A 19819-nucleotide genomic window follows, 5' to 3' on the forward strand; every position below is an offset into this window, starting at 1 on the left:
GAAAGAAATATCAAAATAAATTATCTGAATGCAACAGCATGACATCTTTGCTTTTTCAAGCCCCCTCAACACACACCCCTGCACACACAACATATGGTGATCGAGCACGTGTGATGTTTGTTTATTGTAAATGAACCAAGAGAGGAGATCAGATGTTGAATGTACCGTTAAAACTAATGGAATAGAGATGCCCTTTGGGAACCATATATACACTACATGTATTATCTCTTGGGCCTCTTACAGAGAATAAAGCATTGACAACACAATAAACAAGGAATGACACAGTGGAAGGAAATTCGATTGATGCATAAAGTATTTATAAACCTGGTAAATAAATAAATGATTACATAGACATCAAGAGAGCATCACTATAACAAGGCCAGGGAACATGTTTCATTTTTACTTTGAGACTCAAAGCACTCATTTTAATTTCACATAAAAAGTGAAATGATGTGTACAATTTTAAATGTTAAAACTAGAGTAAAAAAGGTGAAGATAAAATATGTTGGAAATAGAACTTTAAGAGTCTTTTTTTGACCTATTGTTCATTAAAAGATAAATTTTTTTTGGAAAGAGTACTACGGTGCCGTTTAATTCGATTCGAAAAAATACAAACCCTTTTACAATGCTAATGATTTGCATTAAAGAATGAAAAAAACATTCTACAACAAAACAGAATGTTAAAATTTAGTTTTCATATATATATATATATATATATATATATATATATATATATATATATATATATATATATATATATATATATATATATATATATATATATATATATATATATATATATATATATATATATATATATATATATATATATATATATATATATATATATATATATATATATATATATATATATATATATATATATATATATATATATATATATATATATATATATATATATATATATATATATATATATATATATATATATATATATATATATATATATATATATATATATATATATATATATATATATATATATATATATATCAAGTCAATAGTTTACATTGTATTGACTGTAAAGGTAAGGTGTAAAAAATAACACAGAATTCATGAAGCAAATTAAAAGCAAAGACATCTCTTTCATTTTTGTTTTTATTAATTTCCAAAATCACATAAACAAACAATAAGTGGCAAAATTATAACTTTGTATATTTATATATAAACAATATCAAATCAGGAAAAGAAATAAATATACATGTCAGTTAATCTCATCCAGTGAAAGCAAAAAGACACCTATACAAAATGAGCCAAGTTTTAAAAAAAGGCAGCAATGATGGCTACATTAAAGTCTCTATGGGTAGAATTGGCAGTACTATGCTACAAGCAAGCAAAAATATATTTTGTCGTTGTGTGGATTTAAGTCATTTGACAAGCCCTTGGCTCATAGGCTACGCATTATTACATTATTAAAGTGCACATGGTGAACTTTTAAAGTTGCAAAACAAAAGTCATGAACCAAACACAAAAGTAAAAATACAAATTAGTGGAAGACGGATCAGGATTTTGGGGGGGTTGAAGTGAAGTGTAGGAAATGGCGTTCAGACCTGGCAACCTCAAATTGGCATGAACCAAATTATGTCACATATGAATTGTTGTTAAAAAAATGTTTGAAGAAAAATTTGGTTGACACTGATTGGTCTTATGTGGTGGTAATATATTGGTTCTATTTTCTGATTTATATTTTAGAAAGACGCTGCGTGGATCTCATCCTCCTCCACTATCATCTCATCCGAGTCACTAAAATGGGACTGTGGGGAAAACTCGCCATCGCTGCGGGGCGAGTCAGCTGGTCCCTCAACACCCATCGCCGCAGGGGAGCCCATGTTGTCTTCCACTTGTAAGGTGGGGAAAGAGGCATCGTCGAAGGTGGCTCGGAGCGATATGGCGTCGATATGTGCGGCCAGCTGACCCTCAGCACAATGGGTTCTTGGCTGGGAGGGCGACCGTGGACCGCAGTCGAATCCCGCTGTAGGGGCCAGCATGGGGTCACTATTCGATGAGTTGGAGGTGGACGAGGACGGAGGATCTTCCAGGAGCTCCGAAAGGGCGTTGATGTAAATCTGTGCCATTTGCAGCGTCTCATACTTGGACAGCTTCTTGTCATTGTCCAACGCCGGAATGACGTTGCGGAGGGCGTCGAAGGCGTGGTTCAGGCCATGCATGCGTCGTCGCTCCCGGGCGTTAGCGGCGACGCGCCTTTGCCGCTGCACGCCATTGCCGGCCTTGCTGGACGGAGCCCTCTGTAGGGCGGATGGATCCTGCTCGACCCCGGTGACCACCAGGCCTTTAAGGCGGCACAAGTCCCGGACTTTGAGCGAGCCCTTGCCCGATTTTCGCAAACTGGGAGGGCTGACTTGACCTACTGAGCCTGGCGAGTCACTCTCTGAAACAGGGAAATAACATTCGTTAATAATCACATTGGTGTGACTTCGACTAAAGTAATTGTGTGACGTTTTCCGACCGCAGAGAAATACATGTCAAATAAAGACTACATGGGTGACGAGTTTACCAAAAAGCACATCATTTTACCAACTTCATCCCACTCACTGGAATTTCTAGTCAAATCATTACAACTCAATTAACTTCTTCCTTGTCTCTCTTTTCGTAAATTTTAAAAGTTTAGATCATTTTGTAAGTGTTCTGTCACACTAAATAAAAGTTTTGTTTAACTCCAAATTGGTCTGGAATATTGCACTTGAATTTCAAGGAATATCCAATTCCTCGGAAAGCACCATCCAGCCCAGTCTTATATTTCCAATTATTAAGTTTCCAGGGGCTTCTGATTTTCCTAATTCTCTCAATAAGACTCACAAATATAATTTCCAAACTTAATTTAACAAAATGAGCCCAATCAACTTTTAACCTTTCGCCTTAATTTCCAATTTCCATGCACTGTATAAACTCCCAAACACACCTTGCTTAGTGTTAAAATAAGTTTCTAAGACTTCATCATTTTTTTCAAGATGCTATCTATAACTCAGTTCACTTTTCATTTTCAATATGAATCCCACTTGCAAAAAAGTATAAATATACTCACCATTATAAGAGCCGGTGCTGGAGTAGGGGGAATGTTCCAGGTAATCCGCCGAAGAGTCGCGTGTGTCGCAGACGGCGGAAGTCTGCCCCGAAGCGAGCCAGTCGCGTGGGTCACTTTCACAGCTCGCCCCCTTTGCGCCCTGACACCAGTCTGCCACGCTTAGGACGTCCATGTTTCCCTCCCACGCGGCGCAAATAACTCCGACAGGTGCTGGCGATCTTAAAAAAAACGAACGATTTGGCTTGCTTTTGGCTGCGTGAGGAGGACCGCGAGTCGCGTGTCTCTGGTGTCTGGAGACGCGGCGTCCGCTTAAAAGGTGGCACGCGTCTCGCAGCCCCCCTCCCCACTCAGGTCGCGTGTAGTCGACCAATAAGAAGATGACTAAACGAACAAGGGGGGAGAGAATGACCAAAAGGAGATGTTCAATACCCCCCATTGCAAAGTTAGGCGGTGTATAATATCATTATCAAAGTTTTTTGCCCCACTTTTGAAGCAAAGAAGTTGACCTCCCACCCCCATCCAATAAATACACACGTGCACGGTTTTAGTGTGAAGACTAAATCGAGTCATGGAATGGATGCAATAAATAAAAAAAACTTTTTAAACTTTTGCATGTCAGCAAACTTTTGTTGTTTTATACAGAAGTGCACAATACAATCCCAGCTTTTAACAATACGATGATTGTTTTTATTGATTCATTCATTCCCTGAACTGCATATCCTCACAAGGGCCGCGGGGCGCACTGGGGCTCATCCGTGCTATGATATTTGAGGTAACGGGAGTACCCAGAGAAAATCCACGCAAGCCGGGGAAAAACATGCAAACTCTACACAGTGAGGACCGACCTGCGACCGAACCCTCGATGCTAGAAATGCGAGGCAGATGCCCAAAACACTCATCCGGCGGGATGCCTGTATCGACCAATCTCTCCTACAAAAATTTAACAGCGACGTAAAAGTTTGCCAAAGTCATTTGCAAGACAAAATATAACCCCAAATTTGTGGAAATCCACATGGGACACATTTAAAAATACAAATATATATAGACACATTCAGATAACGTTTTTTGTTAATAAATTAAAAAACACATGGCTAATTATAACATGCATATGGCCAGCAGCGGTTTCATGTGGATATGAAGTTGAATTTGAAAAAGGGTCAGCGACAAATGGTCGACAGGTATATAAAGCAGAGTGAGCCAAGAGTAGGAAACAAGTCCGAAACAAGCCAAGCCAATTTCCTACACAACACAGAGACACAAGACAACACAAGAAAAGGAAGTAAAACAAACAAACCAAATATGCATCTAGCGAAGAATAGCAGAAAACGGCACAAGATTTCAATTTGGCGATAGCGATTAGCAAGCAAATATACCAGCAATCTGCGAAAAACTGCTAACATGGTGAGACCAAAGTAACAATAAAAATAGATCTGATACTGCAATTTTACCAATGGATATCCTGCTTCTGATTTTGGAATTTTGGTGAAAAATTGTATTCCTATAATACATATAAATTAAAAACGTAGATGCACTATAGAGACTAGCCAAAAGGGAAAAAAGAAACTCTGTGAAACAATGCACTTTCACGTGTTACGAAGTTTGGAAAGTTGTTCCAATGTCTGAGAGTTTGACAATGATAAATACAATTTAAAAAATGACACGTGGGATGTGTGACGCAGAGGGCACACAAACACTTCCTGAGTCTTGCACACACTCTCTCTTTCTATTTCCATTCGGCCAAAGTCTCCAATTTCACCCTGCTATTGTCGTACATGTCTTTTGATCCCAGCCTCGGAACGCCCAGCGAGGCTTTACAGAATGCTTCGGAAACACGAGCTAGGTTTAATGACACACGTGTGTTATAACCGCTGATGCTGCAAATCAATGTAATCGTCACATTGAAGAAGGAAACAGTGTAAATGAGCGATCAAAGGACCAAACTTTAAAGTGCAATGGGATCAGTCGTGCATCTACTAATACCGGGTTATTTGGCCTAAGTGTAGCACGCTCGATTAAAGATGTTGAATACAGTACCATTGTGATTCCTGACCACTGTGCCTTGGCAGTTATTTACTAAAAAGACTGTAGCAACTTTTGCAGAGAAACTTAGAGGAAACACCTGAACAACTCAATGCTCTCTCTTCTGCAAGAAAGAGTCATTCACTTTTCTGCCCACCTGTTGCCATTCATTTAGTGAAATATGTTCAATTAAATAAACATGTAAGATCATCCTCGAAGTATTGAATTCATTGCAACATGACTTTTGATCTGAGTAAATAATAAAATCATCACAATCAATATCCCTGAATAAATAAGTGAGTAAAACAGCTAAGTCCTAAAATGTCTGAATGCCTATCAATAAATTACATTTTGACAAAACTATTATCCCCAGACAGTTTAATATCATTTAAAAATTCACTTTACAACTTACCTTTCAAATAAGCAGAGCTGAAAAAATGTTATCACTTACCTCAACACAATAAATACTTTTTCTAACAATCCAGGCTAAACTTTGGCCTGACGATAAGTGAGAAATTGTACTTATAGCCACTACTGGACAGGGCTCTGATGTTATGCTATAAAAAAAGAGAAGAAAGATGGGTGGTTTTAAATGAAGGTGTAAATAGAAATATATTCATTTGTAAAATACAATGGGATTAGATGAGGTAAAGTCAGACAAGACAAATGTATTTGTATAGCACAGGTCAACGAGGCCACGGTGGTTTACATAAGAAAATTCTAATATATATTAAGATAATCATTAAAAAACAATTGAAATAGGAAATAGAAATTAAAACTAATAAATGAACGGAAAGAAAAAGTCATAAAATTGTGAAACTGAACAATCACTGCAGGTATGAATGAGCATTTCTGCAGTCCTGATTTAATAACGCTAATTGTTTGAACACACCTCAGCTCTTCAGAAAATGTCCAAAAGGAGACGGGGACATGTGGCACTCTGATGTGACATGCTGGCCACAAATATGCAATATTATATACATATTTGTGCACACCAGCTTTGGCTCTATTAAGATTGTGAAACATTGCAGTAGCTGATGAATGTGACTTAGTAAACAGAAATAGACATGCAATGCATATATACCTGTTGCAAGCAACAGGGTTCCAACCCTCTACTTTTTATTCATGCATCCATCACAAGGGGCGTCGGTCTGGCGCCGAGCGTTCGCCCCCTCTCTCCACCTACACGCCCCCTGTCCAATGGGGCCGGACTGGGCTCCTGAGGCTACCGACAGGTTGGATATTGTAGCCGGCCATTATTAAAGTGTCGCGCTCACAATGGAGACTCTATGTTCTATTGGTCATGCCTGTGGGGGGTGCCTTGGCTTTAGAAGGGGATGAGAGAAGTGTTGGGGGGGGGGGGGGGGGTGCATCCCTCATTCCAGCACTAGGGGAGAAGAGTCTGCATGCTGCTGCTCTTCATGCTCGTCTCCGGGGAGACCGCAACGTGACAGGCACGCGGCCGGAGTGAGGAGGCGCACGAGAGGAACCTCAAACCTGGCTTGTGCTTATTGTAGTTCGGCCTTCAAGGGGCTGCACATCCACACAATAAGCCCATGCGTTTGTCTGAATGAAAACAGGGGCTGTTTAACCGTTTAACTCAATTATTAATTCATTTTATGTAACGCTTATCCTCACAAGGGTCGCAGGGGTGCTGGAGCCTATGCCAGCTCACTTTGGGCAGTAGGGAGGGGACACCCCTGAATTGCAGTGCACAAGGAAACCAACAACCATTCATGCTCACACTCATACCTAGGGACATTTTAGTGAGTTTTTAGGAGAGTACAACCAGACTACCATCCATGTTTTTGGGATGTGGGACTAAATTGGAGAACCCACAGAAAACCCATGCAGGTCAAGGAGAACATGCAAACTCCACCCAGAACGGTCTGAACCCATCAGGGATTGAGCCGGTTGTGCTAACCACTCTTACCACAGGCTGCCTTAACTAAATCAATAATAACAAATAATCATAATGATAAAGCAGAATTGTCTCTTAACAATAATTTCTCAAGTTTGAAAAGTACATTTAACTGTCACCTTAATAAATCCAATTGTAATTAAAAGAAATGCACAGATAATCATGTATTTTCTTCTTTTAAAATATGAGTATAGCTCTCAAGGAATAACATTTGAAAATATGCATTGTTTATACCTATGTGTCAAAAAGTTTACCGACCCCTGGTTAAAAAAAAACATCTATAGTACTTCATATACTTGCCTTTGCTGACATCTTGTGGTTCATCATCTCCTCAATCCAGTGCTGTAATACATATTCAAGCATTAAAGGGGAACTATAGTACAAACACCCTCGTTTATGTTTGTCATTATAAAAACGACATTAACCAACCCACTGTAGAAAACCAGTTTATTAGACAAATTATACACAGAAAGCGTTGCCACCTGTAACAGAGGCCCCAGTTTGTTCAGATTTTTAATAATATGCAACACATACAACAAAATAGGCCTATCTTAAATACTGTACAACATATTTCCTTTTTTTTGTTGTTGTAAATGTTATTTTGGAAAATTGTCAAGTAAAATATGTAGTTCTATATGAGAAATTAACAAGAAAATATTAACAAATGATGGCTAGATTAATTTTGTGCATGCTTCTTTTTAATGAAGGACTTTTTTTTTGTTATTTAGCCAGCAAAACTAACAGACCCCCCCCCCCTCCAAAAAAAAAAGAAAAGAAAAGGACCAGCCACAACTACCCACGAAAATGATATCAAATTTAACTGAAAATGGTTCAAGCAAAGGGGCATTTACATATTTATGTTATTCATGTAAGGCAGTTTCCCAAACTTGTCTTCGGCACCCAAAATCTGTCTCAACTATTTATGTATTCAAATATTTTGTCTAGCCGACTGCAAAATATTTGAAAAAGATCTTAAGTCATTATTCATGTTGCAGTAAATTGAAATAAATTGCTATTGCAATACATTTCAGGAGGAATACTCTTGGGTGCTGAATTGGCAAAAGTTTAAGAAGCGCTGTACGTAATAAATGTTAAAAAAAAACTAAAAACAGTGGCCTCTTCATGACAGTTTTCTTTTTGTATAACAAAAATAGCATTGGCATGTAAAATATACATTTTTTTCCATTAATAATGTTTTTTATTTATACTAAATAAAACTCTTAGTAAATGTTTGCGTCCTATTTTGCCATTCATTAGCCATATTGCAGCCTAACATTATAAGAAATAAAACACCTAATAACATTTGCTCCTAAAACACTGTTGCATGGACTGAGTTTTCTATGCACAATGTTTTTAGTTAACTAAAAAAAATTACTCTAAACAATCATATCAATTAAGTGTCAATGAAAACCAGGTGGCTTCCAATTGAACTCTCCTCCCTTGAAATACTGTTCTGCATTTCCTCTTTCACAATTAAAATGCACCTTAAAAGTGTTGTTGGAAATAATTGGCACTTTAAAATCAAGTTATAGAAAGAATACACTTTACATTAGAACAAGAGAAGATATTCTGAATTAATCTGCCATTTGGTGTTTTCTGCTAAAGGAGGACATTTGTGGATGGAGTGGCAGTTGTGAAAGACTAAATTGGCGTATAAGGCCTGCTCTGAAAATGCTGCTCAAGACAAAATCCATTGCACTACTACACGTTGCTGATAAGAAATGGATTATCGAGTCAAAACATAAACCTTGGAGAATTATGCTTTACTACGCCATTGAAACTAAAGAAAAACATGTAAGAATTGAATGACGTGTGAAGCAAAAAAACAGACTACAACACTCGTTTAAGTAGTTCAAACAAGTAAACAGCTTGGAAATATGTCTTTTTTTGTATTTACTGACCCCAACACATTCCACGTGTTAATTTCTTTTCTGAAAACAAACCTCATAAAAAGACATATAGTAAGCATTGAAATTCTTTCTATTAGATATATTCTTTTGTTTTTTTTTCCACCTTCCGTATTACCTTTTTGAAGAGTCTGTCAAAATATCTCACCATGAATTTGAAAAGCAGATAACACAGTAGGTACCATGAGAGGAAAAAATAAAATTAGGTCAGCTCGACATACAATCACTTACAGGTCTTTGGGCACTGGTACAGTGCAGTGGGATTCACATGGCGTCTTCAATGCGCATTCAAGAATGGACATGTTGATTTTCAAGCTGACACACCAAAATGACCAAAGTCATTTTTTTTTCATTCAGATGCACTATCAAGGGAGTTTTAAAGTACATGAGGAAAGTTTTTGACTCCGTGCCCTTGTTCCCTACTTGGGTCCTCTTGATCCATTGTGTGTGAGCTTATTTTAAGAAGATGATGGGACATTTTGTAGTACTCCTTAGGATTGAGATTGACTGTAGATTGTTTAGACGTGTTGTTTTCGGGCTAGAACACCACCAAAGTCTATCTACGGTAGCAGTAGAAGTGTGTTCAGATGTTTTTTTTCAGGCAGGCAGTCTTCATGTTAGGGACCAAAAGATCAAACACACCCTCAAAAGTACACCGCCTCCTAACAATTACAAGATCACTACAAATAAAGCAAAAAATATCAATCTGTGGACTCTGTCCGATGTGCACCATTAGCTAGTGTCCGCCGAGTAGAACCCCTGTACCTCCTGCCTCCTCATATAAAATTGAATCATCTAAGCAGAAATTGAAAACATAAAATTTCCTATGTACATAGATGTCTATGCGCCGAGTTTTGATCTTAGTAATGTTTGATTTACAACCCCATTAAGTTTGAACTCACCCCTATTGATCTTCTTACCAAATCATTCTCTAAACAATCACTTAAATGGACGTGCCTCTGTCTGGGTCGTTGCCATAACCGAAGTTAGGTCCCGGACCCGTGGGCTGGTAGGGGATAGAGGACATTGTCTTAATGGGGCTGCGGAAGAAACCACCGTTGGGGGCCCTCTGCCTAAAAGGGCCGACCCCACTAGTTCGGTGGTCCTGGAGGATGCCTCCCGCACCGCCGCCGCCAAAGCCGGCGGAGAACCCGGCCGCGGCTTTTGCGGACAGGCTGCGGCTGAGGGTCTGAATTTGTTCGGGGATGAAAGTGGTAGTGGTGATGTGCGTGTTGCGGAAGTCGCTTATCTGCTCGAGGGCTTGGCGGGCGACGGGCAGTGTGTCCATGTCGAGGGGAGTCAGATCGACGGAAGAGGTGGAGAATTGCTTGTGGGGGCTTTCATCCTCTGTGCACAGGCTGTTAACCCGGCGGTGTAGGTGCTCCAAGTCGATCTCCTTATCGTCCTGTAGGCGAAGAAGGGGGAACCAAGGGAAGGAGGAGGATGGAAAACAGAAAGCCGTGACAGTTGATGGTCCAAAAAGAGTAGATGAATGTAAACGGGAAGATTTTAAGAGATTTAAAGAAAATTTCCGAACAAACGGGGAGCATGTGAAGGCCAAAATGGAAGATTTGATCATGTAAATAATTGAGATGAGTTCAACAGAAATGGGTTGTTGAAAAGAAGGAATCAGTAAAAATGAATAACAACCAAACCAACAGGTCATCGACAAGAGGTGAGTAAAACACCATCGACACGATGCCAATGTGGTTACAGAGGATGAGTATCCACGTATGACATCACAATCATTAGGTGTAGGATGAGCATGAGGTGGTGACCATGAGGGTTAAATGTCAAGAAGGAGAAAGGGAAGATGGGAGGGAACACTGTGGTCAGGATACTGAGAAAAAAGAGAGAGCGTAATATACATACACTTCTACAAAGTCTCTAAAGGGAGTGCAGAACCTGGAATACTGGGTCAAAACACGCACTTTTGATACATGCTTTGTGATTCCAGCGTGAACACCAACTACATATATGTGCACAGGTATATCTTATTAAAATGCTTCAAAGGCAGGAAATACTTAACACTGCTTACCACAACCACTTCATCTGAGAGTCCACATTGAGACTGACATCTCGTTTTCATGTGGATGCCTTTGAGTTTCACATATTGCATCTAAATTTATTGATTAAGTGATTCATACAGTGGAACCTCCAATCAAACTCCCCAAAGTTGTGGAAGGAAAAATTGTCAGGAATTCTTGAAAGACTTTAGCTAAACGCATTTCCAGTTTTTTATGACACCACCAATGTCTGAATAAATGAGTGTAATTCTCAAAATATAATCTGCGACCTTTTCGCTTGCTTTGAACCGTTGGCTTGTAGTCTATTTATGCTTTTGTATAGGCTAATGAAGTATATGTATTTTGTCATAAAGGTCTCAAAAATATGACGTGGAACAATTGCAGTGTCTGTGGTGATTTTCTATGAAAATTGGTGGTTGAGATTTATGGTTACATAATTAATACACTAAGTGCATTATTTCTGAAGGATAAAAATGTTTTGAAATTAAAACAATTTAACGTCAAAGCATTATGGGAAATGTGCTTGACTTTGGAGATTCCATTGCCACTCATACATTATGGCATCACTTATTTAAACTAAAACACTAAGAATATGCATCTATGTTCACATCGAAACAACCACAAGACCTAAGGATGGTGACACTCAACTGGGAGGTGTTTCATGCTCTTGCGGACTGAGTGGTGCAGGATGGCATAGTTTGTATCTAATGAGGTGAGGCTTTTGTGAGCATGGGGGCTGGGAAAACAAGGGCTGTAGAGGAATACTTCAAGTTTTGTGAGTTAAGATTAACAGAGGTAGGGAGTAGAAAGTGTAATGTATTACATAGTTGAAAGTGTCATTATCGACACTGATAAAATATCGCAAGGGAGAACACGTGATGGGAATTTTGGGGGAAAAAAGGTTGGATTAAAATATTTACTGACCGTGTTCTTGGGGTCAAGGGGGTTGAGTCGTACCATTTGACACTCATGGATGAAGGAGAGCAACTGTCACCCCACTGTTGCCATCTATGGAAGTGGCGGGGGAGTGGTTGGGGGTGGGGGCTTTGTACTTTTTCCTGCCACTATCATACTCACATTGATCAATTAAAAGAAGGGCATGACAAAGGTGTGGAAAGATTTGTTAGGATAACAGAGTGAATGGACGTAAAGGGAAAGAGTCAATCACAATCTGCCATCTGTGTGATAGGACATGGGAATAAAATTAAGTTTAGGTGGCAAGGGACTGCAGTGAAGGTGAGTGAATGGGTTTTGCGGAAGTTCTGAAGGTCCTAATCATATTGCACCTGGTACATAATCAATATCTATAACTCATCTTTAACATCTATCAGAAAGCAAAGGCATGACTTTGGTGATCAAGTATGATGTGCATAAGTATCGCATTGAACTTGCTCAGTAAAGATGTAACACTATTAAATGTCGATTGATAGATAGCTTTCCCTTAAGGCAAAAAAGGGCTCATCACACACGGAGAGAGGAAAATGCAGTTTTTAACAACATGAACTCATTTCCTTTAAATCAACTATGCGGTTCAGTCATTTGTGATGAGCCTTCAAGCATTATCAAACACGGTCTTTATGTTTTAGTGTATGTATAACCTTGGGGTGGGGGGTGCAGTGGTGAAGGTGGTCATTCGCATTTTGGGTGCCAACTCGGAGGGGTTGTTGGGTTCGTAGGAATGCTGCACAATCAGCGCACAGGGAATGTCGCAGCATGCTGGGGGCTGGTAACGGGTGGAGGCAGGGGCCATGGCGTTGGAAGTGTTTGAGGTCTGGTTCTGGGTCTGAGCGTTCAGTGCCATGGGGTGCTCATTTGGGTTGTGAGGGCAGATATTGGCAGCTTGCCTGGCAGACGGGCCATCTGCCAGCCTCTGGTTTGTAGTAGCAAGCGTAGAACGGGGAAAGTTCTGGTGTAGAAAGGTTTTGTTTGAATGCATTTTATGCATGCAAGTAGGGTAAGAAGATTTGACATAAAATAAAAAGTCAAACAAATGCAACAGAGCGACGACAGAAAGGGGATGGGTGACAGATGCGATCAAGCAGATGTCAGGATGATAAGGTGGCAAAGAGAAGTCAATAGGAGAAAAACAGACAGGTGGGGGTGAGCGAGAAGAGAGACACGGCAGTCAGTCAACGCACGCAGCCAAGCAGCTCGACCTGTGTCGTGTCCTCAGAGAGACATTCACACAGTCATTATATACCTGGAAAGGGGAGATGTTTAAATGGCATTTTCTATTGCTCTCTGTCTCTCTCCCCTTGCCCGCTACATCCCTCAACACAGAGTACTTATCTAAAAAAACAAAACAAAAAAAGGCAATATGAGAGCTTTGAGCCACACTTAGACAGATCATTCCAAAGAGTTAGGATGAGCAAAAAGGCAATTCCCGCTTCAAATTTGTTTGCCTACATAGGCCAAATGTACCAAAGAAGTATATGCGCAAGGAATGCCCATTTTGCTCATGCTAAATCTACATGGATCATATGAGATATCAGACATGGTCATCACCATTGATGTGAAAACTGTAAAAGAGCTTTGACAATGATATTTCAAAAGGCTAAGCTTTAAAAGTTTACTTGTATATTTTCCATTGCCAGAACTTCTCCATAAGAATTTCTCAAATACCTTAAAGGCCAATAATATAAAACAATAGTTTGGTTAGGAATGACATGGGTGCTATATAAGGGGAAGAACATAAAAAGAAATAACATCATTTTTGTCCCAAAACAATTTAGAGATGGTTTGGGTTTTATGATGATATTAATAATAATTCTGGAGAGAAAACGGTTATTTTATAGAGCATAGTACAACTGCAATAAAAACCAAAGTAGAAAATCAGTAAAATGCATAATTGAGTCTGACCTAAGTGACCAAATACAACATTGATCCATTATCTATACCATTATTGCATTTTTTTTTTGGGTAGCGTGATTCTGGACAGTCCTGGCACTGAAACAGGAGTTTGGACTGTTTAGATTTTATAAGAATCATAAACAAACATATGATCAAATAATTATTAAATTTAACCATTTCAAATGAATAATGGTACATATTCCAACTTGTCATTGGCTGTTTTGTGTATTGTGTTGTATGTTCAATTGTTTGATTCCTATGAGTAGCAAACACAAACAACCACCAAGATGCAGCTCCATAAATGACAATGTTGGCCATTCCACACAGAAATAAATAGCACAGACATTTAAAAAGACAACATTGCAGCAGACAGTATGAATGTCAAAGGTATGCACAAGCATGTTTAAGAGAGAATGTTGAAGAGAAACTCAGCCAACACAACAGATTAGTAGGTAAGATAGATAGGTGCAGATCATGTGTGCGCCATGTATAGGGGATGGGTTTTCTTTAGGTGCATAAGCTTTCACTGAGTATATTCATTTGATAGGATGAGTATGCAATAATGAGTTATTAAATGTACAACAAACCTGATTGTCACATTTGGATCTTGGAGCAAGCAAAGGATTCCTGAATGTTTATTGCATAGTTGGCATATGTTTCAGCGTTCATTTGATCAACACAAGTTGAAATGATTGAGGGGGTGAGGCAGCAATGGTGTGTGTGTGTGTGTGTGTGTGTGTGTGTGTGTGTGTGAGAGACAGGTAACTGCTGTTACTTACACTGGGAAATATATAAAGTGATGGGCAATACCAGAGGAGGATTTTCAAACAATTAACATTTCGCCTAATAAGATAAAAGCATTATGGCAGTAGTTTAGAGTTTCTACTGAAAAGCTACTCAGGTTTTCTTGGGATTAACCAGATGTCACACACTAAACGGTATTGACCTCCAATTAATTACAATTAATCTAATTACATTAGATTTCAATTCAAACTACTCGATATATTTAAACAAAATAAGGTAAAATGTCTGTACTGACATTAAAATTCAGCTGCAAAGTGTTCATGTGCATGATAAATTCAGCACAGTGGCAAAAGAGTGCACTTTCTGCTCCAATATACTTTACTAATGCAGCCTTGCCCACACATAAAGAATGGAGAAACAAGACATTTCTGTTTAATGTGAAGCTAGAAGGAGAAAATAACACATCCGGAGATGGCTAGGGATTGAGCGCAAGTAGCCCATACATTTATTATGGTTGTGGGAGGCCAATGAGTTATTCATTATCCTTGTAGCAATTAAACTTTAGGATTAAAGCTGATATTAAAGAAAAAAAACTCCACTGGCCAAATTTTATGCAAGCGTTCCTTGGGAGATAAAATAAAATGTGTGATTTATCTATCAAGCAGAATTAGATGTGCCTGAACTACAGTGAAATTAGTATTAATTACATTTGAAGGGTGGCCCACATGTATGATGATTTGATAATCCTTGAAATATTAGCGGTAATCGAAAATGCTAAACTGGTCCTTTTCATTTTCAAGTTACCATGACAAGTAATCGATTTCAGAATCATCTTAAAAGGTAATGCATGGGTCAAGGCAACAGCAGGTTGGAGTGCAAATGTCAGGAGTCAACTATCAAAAACAAGTATGGTTGACTAAGTTAAATCAATGTTATGGTAACCCCAAATAATAAACCCATTGAACGCCTTACTGAAACACTTGAATGTCAGCTTTCTGTCATTGTCCTGACAGACGGATGTTATGGGGATAAGAAAAACTAAAATAAATGAATAATAATGGTTTTACTTTGTCTGTGACCACAATGAAATTAAAAAAACCCAAATCAACTTGGCCAATATTGCAATCAAAGAGTCTGCCACCCCTGACAATCCCCGCTGTCCATCCTGTTCATGTTGCGACTTTCTCTTGTGCTCAGTTGGGGACTGATTCTTCATTTAAACTGATTTGCAGGGTGGTTGCATGATGAGTTTGTGCAGCAGCAAAAATGATTTGAGTTAAGATGAGGGCAAGTGTCTTTGTGGATGATCAGTGGTTGACATGACTACTTGTCTGAATGACAGATTAAAGCTAGTAACTGAGCAGGGTGCTTCAGGGGGTGCTTAGTGTGTTTACTGGGGTGTGCTGTGAGCAAATTTGATCAGAAACATCTACTTTTTTAAGAGTGGAAAAGATCAGGAATGACTACCTTACCTCCCTCAGGTTACATAACTTTATTTTTTCAAATTAACTAAACCAAAATAATTCTCAGCAAGGCCAACCCTGGACAAATGGGGTAAATTCCACATTTATGTTCTTGCATTTCATTTCTTTTTAACAGCCTTTTAAGACAGTAGTATTTTTACATTTATGTTACATTTTTAGGGAGTCCGTATGTAATTCTGATTTAGTCAGTGGATTCGCCAGTACTAAAAACATTTGAATTTTTAATAACTAATCTTTGTCCGTGTGTTTTAATGGATCGAAATATTCACACTTGAGCGAAATGAACAAAGAAATGAAACATCCAGAGTGTGAAAAGAGCTTCTGATAATTATACGCAATTAGAAAGTTGTGCTCTCTAAAGTTGTATTGCAATTTATGACATGTTTTATGGTGAGTCACTTTGTGGTAACATTTTGTCTTGATATTTGTTTTTAGTGCGTTTCTCTTTTTTAAAATGGAGCATAATGTACGAGTCTCAGTCACTCTAGATTTCTAAGTAATGAGCATGGGGCATGTGGGGTAATTATTTAATTTGTTTAACTTGATTTACTGAAGCAATAAGACAGTGGCTAATAAAATCATGGCAGCTATAATATAGGGGGGGGGACTAAATTGCCAGCAGCCGGCTGTCAAATCTGTGCCTTGTTCTCACAGAAGCTTTATGCAAGTGCTTCTCGCCAAAGGGCCTGACGTCGAGGCGGAAGGAGTGGCAAGATTTCCCTCCTAATTGTGAATTCAGTGGTTTGCTCTAATAGCACCTCAATCAAAAAAAGCCACAGCAAGTGTAAAAGCACAATTACGTGTCAAGATTAAAACTTGGTACATATGATTTCAGAAAAATGTCTACTCCTAGTTGCACGTAAGGTTGTAATAGCAATGGTTACATTTAATTACAGCTAATGGTCCCCAAGGAGGTGATCTCACGCTCTAGCCTGTAAAGCAACTAGAGAAATGGTAATAGAAAAACTCCTCTAAACATACAGCAACTCTAACCTTAATGTATCTTCATCTTAATAGATATAAATATATGTTTTATCATGATGGCAACAGATTATCTGTTTAAATATGCTACTTAGAGCAAGTTTCAAAAATATTAATATATTTTAATTGCCTGTAAGATGACTGTTAAGATAGTTTCAGCCATAATAGCATTTTCTGTGGTTTATCTCTTGCATGTTCTGGATTATCATATTTGCTTCACTTTTGCACTTGTGAATAAAGTCAATTTAAACATTAGCCCGCCCTATATTTGAAGTGCAGAGAGACGGGGTTTAACGAGATGAAGTTAAGAGATTGGATGCGATGAATGCAAATTGTTGGTAAAAGTGGCCAGCGGTTGTTTGATTTCAATCTATTATTGGAAAAGCAAGTAAAGCTGTTGGCTTTAGGCTTTTTTGCTTACACTCTCTCTTTCTCATCTCTGGTGGAGCATAGAAAGCATCCACATTACAAAGACTGCAGGGTTTCTATCATGAAAATGCTCCTAGAAACACTGATTGCCTCAATTGATATGCCTGCTGAGTTGATCAAGCACAAAGGGGCTGATTGGAAATTTCACAGTGCGATGTTGCTAATTTACAAGGTGCCAGTGTTTTGGAGGCGAGTGCCGGCAGTGTAAATATCCATGTTTAATGTTGTGGGTCATTGTTGTGGACTCTTCTACGGTTAAAGAAGATTGCAGCTTTTCTAAGATAAAGCCCTGGGTTGTTTGTAGCAGTTTTTTTTAACAATATTAGCATCCTCTGTTTTCTGCTGAATTAAACTGAGTGGTTGACTTCATCCCCTTTACAGTGGGTGTTTTTGGTCACATTTTGAATTTGTGAACACTGAACTAAATAAAGCTTCTTCAAAACAAGTGACATTATTGTGATAGTATTTTAAAACGCCACTAGGCACCACCTGGATCGAACCTTTTAACTAGCTGGACTAATTTAAAACAGTATAATTAGAAGTAGGCTTTTAATTTTCATAAGGTGCATATTATATGATTTACTGTGTGCATTTAACAGAGGGTGACATGACTACTGTTGGTTTAGAAGATCCAAAGCATAATTGAATCTGAAGAATGCCACGAATTATATTGATTGAGAGTCAGAAGCTCAATATTATAATATGTCACAATTTACAGTGTGGCATTTGTTTTGGCAATATTAATAATTATGCATTGTAAATGAGGTAGAGACAAACCCCCTGAAGATAAAAGCTGTTGTTTTTGTGGTCAAGTATACCTAGTAATAAAACACAATTTTAAATTAAAAACATCAGCAGGAATAATGAAAAATAATCAAGTAACCCCCCCCCCACACACACACACACCATAGGATGCTAACTAACACTATGGGGCTTCCATTGTATTTGTGCGTGAACGTAAAAAATGTGTATTAAAAATCCCTTCCATGCCCTTCTAATGTCTTTGATAATTTCTGCTGGCTGCGTCCACATTGTTAATGACTTTTGGGAAAAAATGAGATGTCAGGATACTTTAAATAAATTAAATTCCGGGTACATACCCCTAACTGTGGATAAAAGCAGAAAAATGAAGGGATATAACGTTACGGATCATAAACACAGCACTATGCACAAAAATCGATTTCGCTTACTTTCCAGGAGAACTGATACAGTAGCATACAAATTATTTTTGACAGAAATGCCTTGTAATAAATGTAGTCTTTTTGTGAAACAATGTCGCTTGAGTACAAAGAGTGCTCCATGAAAGGAAGAAGATAAATGTGCCCATTTTGTGTAATGTTCTGGATAGTTCCAGGGCTTTATACCCAATGACTATTTGTTCTACTATCTTTCCGCTTCACGTGTCATTCATTCATATCATTGCTTTCTGTTCTTACTCCAAGTCCGTAAATTGATTTACGACTGTCGACAATGCCATGGAATTTTTTTTTTTTTTTTTTTTTGGTTTGTGCTACCCATCCCATCACCAAGCCCATTGCTTACCTCCTTGGAGGGGACCCTGGATCCCTTCCTCCGTGACCACCAACTTTCCACCATGGCTATGAGACAGGAGAGCACCACACCGGCTGCGAGGACACAGAAGACCCCAGCGAAGCTATGGATGTCCAGAGCATTGCTGTTCCGGGATTGGATTGAGTTGTAGAGTTCACATGGGCTGTCCTTTGGCCACCACTTCAGTTTTAGTATATCCATGTCGCCATTCTGCTGTAGCTCCAAGATTCTAGGAGCGTAGAATAAGCACACGGATTAATGACGACCTCTGAGAATTGGCAAATATCCAGCAATGACAAACTAAATGTAATGTTTTTTTCCCCAAACTCGAAATGGGGGGGAAAAAAGTGGTGTGGCCTTGGTTATGTTCTCAGAAACAACATTAGTTTTGTCAAGTTGATAGCACGGGCCACGTTACTTCATCTTGTGATGAGCGAAAAACGGGCCCTTCGATCACTCAAGGTCCAAAATGTTATTGTTTAGTAGATGCGTTTGTTCATGTCACTTCAAATATGTTTACAATGGATGACAACTTCTCCCCGCATCCTGTCATGTCGCCTACGCTATATCGGCACCACTCTGTGTGCTGATTTGCATCTGTCTTTTATACAATATGCAAATAAGTCAGTGCATTTTTCCCCTGGTCTGATAAAACATAATTTTTTAATTGAATCTTTTTAAAATAGCTTGCAAAACACAAGGAAATGTGAATACATTTTAATAGCCAGACTATAATACTATACATACAATACAAAGTATATATAGTTCTATCCATCACTCGCCAAACATGAGTGACAGGGTCACTGGGCTGTTATTGAAATAAATTCTGAGGAAACAACAAA

The 19819-nt window shown here is 38.6% G+C and overlaps 2 protein-coding genes across 6 annotated transcripts in view; both read right to left on the reverse strand.

Annotated features, from left to right (window-relative positions):
- Positions 1-1559: 1559 nt before the first annotated feature.
- LOC144195806 (transcription factor Atoh1-like) lies at positions 1560-3300 on the reverse strand. Its single transcript, XM_077715649.1, has 2 exons — positions 3065-3300; positions 1560-2410 (listed from the first exon to the last, which is right to left on the reverse strand). The coding sequence occupies exons 1-2, from the start codon at positions 3234-3236 to the stop codon at positions 1710-1712; spliced, it is 873 nt and encodes a 290-aa protein (XP_077571775.1). The 5' UTR covers positions 3237-3300; the 3' UTR covers positions 1560-1709.
- Positions 3301-7789: 4489 nt separating this feature from the next.
- Positions 7790-19819, reverse strand: part of LOC144195560 (glutamate receptor ionotropic, delta-2) — a 218755-nt gene continuing 206725 nt past the window's right edge. For 2 of the 5 annotated variants that reach the window (XM_077715284.1, XM_077715282.1), the window contains 2 exons: positions 18969-19206; positions 7790-10316 (listed from right to left, as the gene is read on the reverse strand). In XM_077715284.1, coding sequence (XP_077571410.1) covers positions 9855-10316; positions 18969-19206 — 700 coding nt within the window. In that variant the 3' untranslated portion in view covers positions 7790-9854. Of the gene's footprint in view, positions 10317-12536; positions 12845-13138; positions 13228-18968; positions 19207-19819 lie in introns of those variants that run through there. The other 3 variants (XM_077715283.1, XR_013326101.1, XR_013326102.1) reach the window with 3 other exon arrangements.

Source organism: Stigmatopora nigra, chromosome 4 (genome assembly GCF_051989575.1).
Source record: "Stigmatopora nigra isolate UIUO_SnigA chromosome 4, RoL_Snig_1.1, whole genome shotgun sequence".
Taxonomy (NCBI): Eukaryota; Metazoa; Chordata; class Actinopteri; order Syngnathiformes; family Syngnathidae; genus Stigmatopora; species Stigmatopora nigra.

Excerpts from the sequence above, each read along its gene's own strand:
- LOC144195806 (XM_077715649.1), bottom strand. The coding sequence starts at position 3,236 with ATGGACGTCCTAAGCGTGGCAGACTGGTGTCAGGGCGCAAAGGGGGCG. Across the intron at positions 2,411-3,064 it reads CAGCACCGGCTCTTATAATG|AGAGTGACTCGCCAGGCTCA; the intron begins GTGAGTATATTT and ends TCCCTGTTTCAG.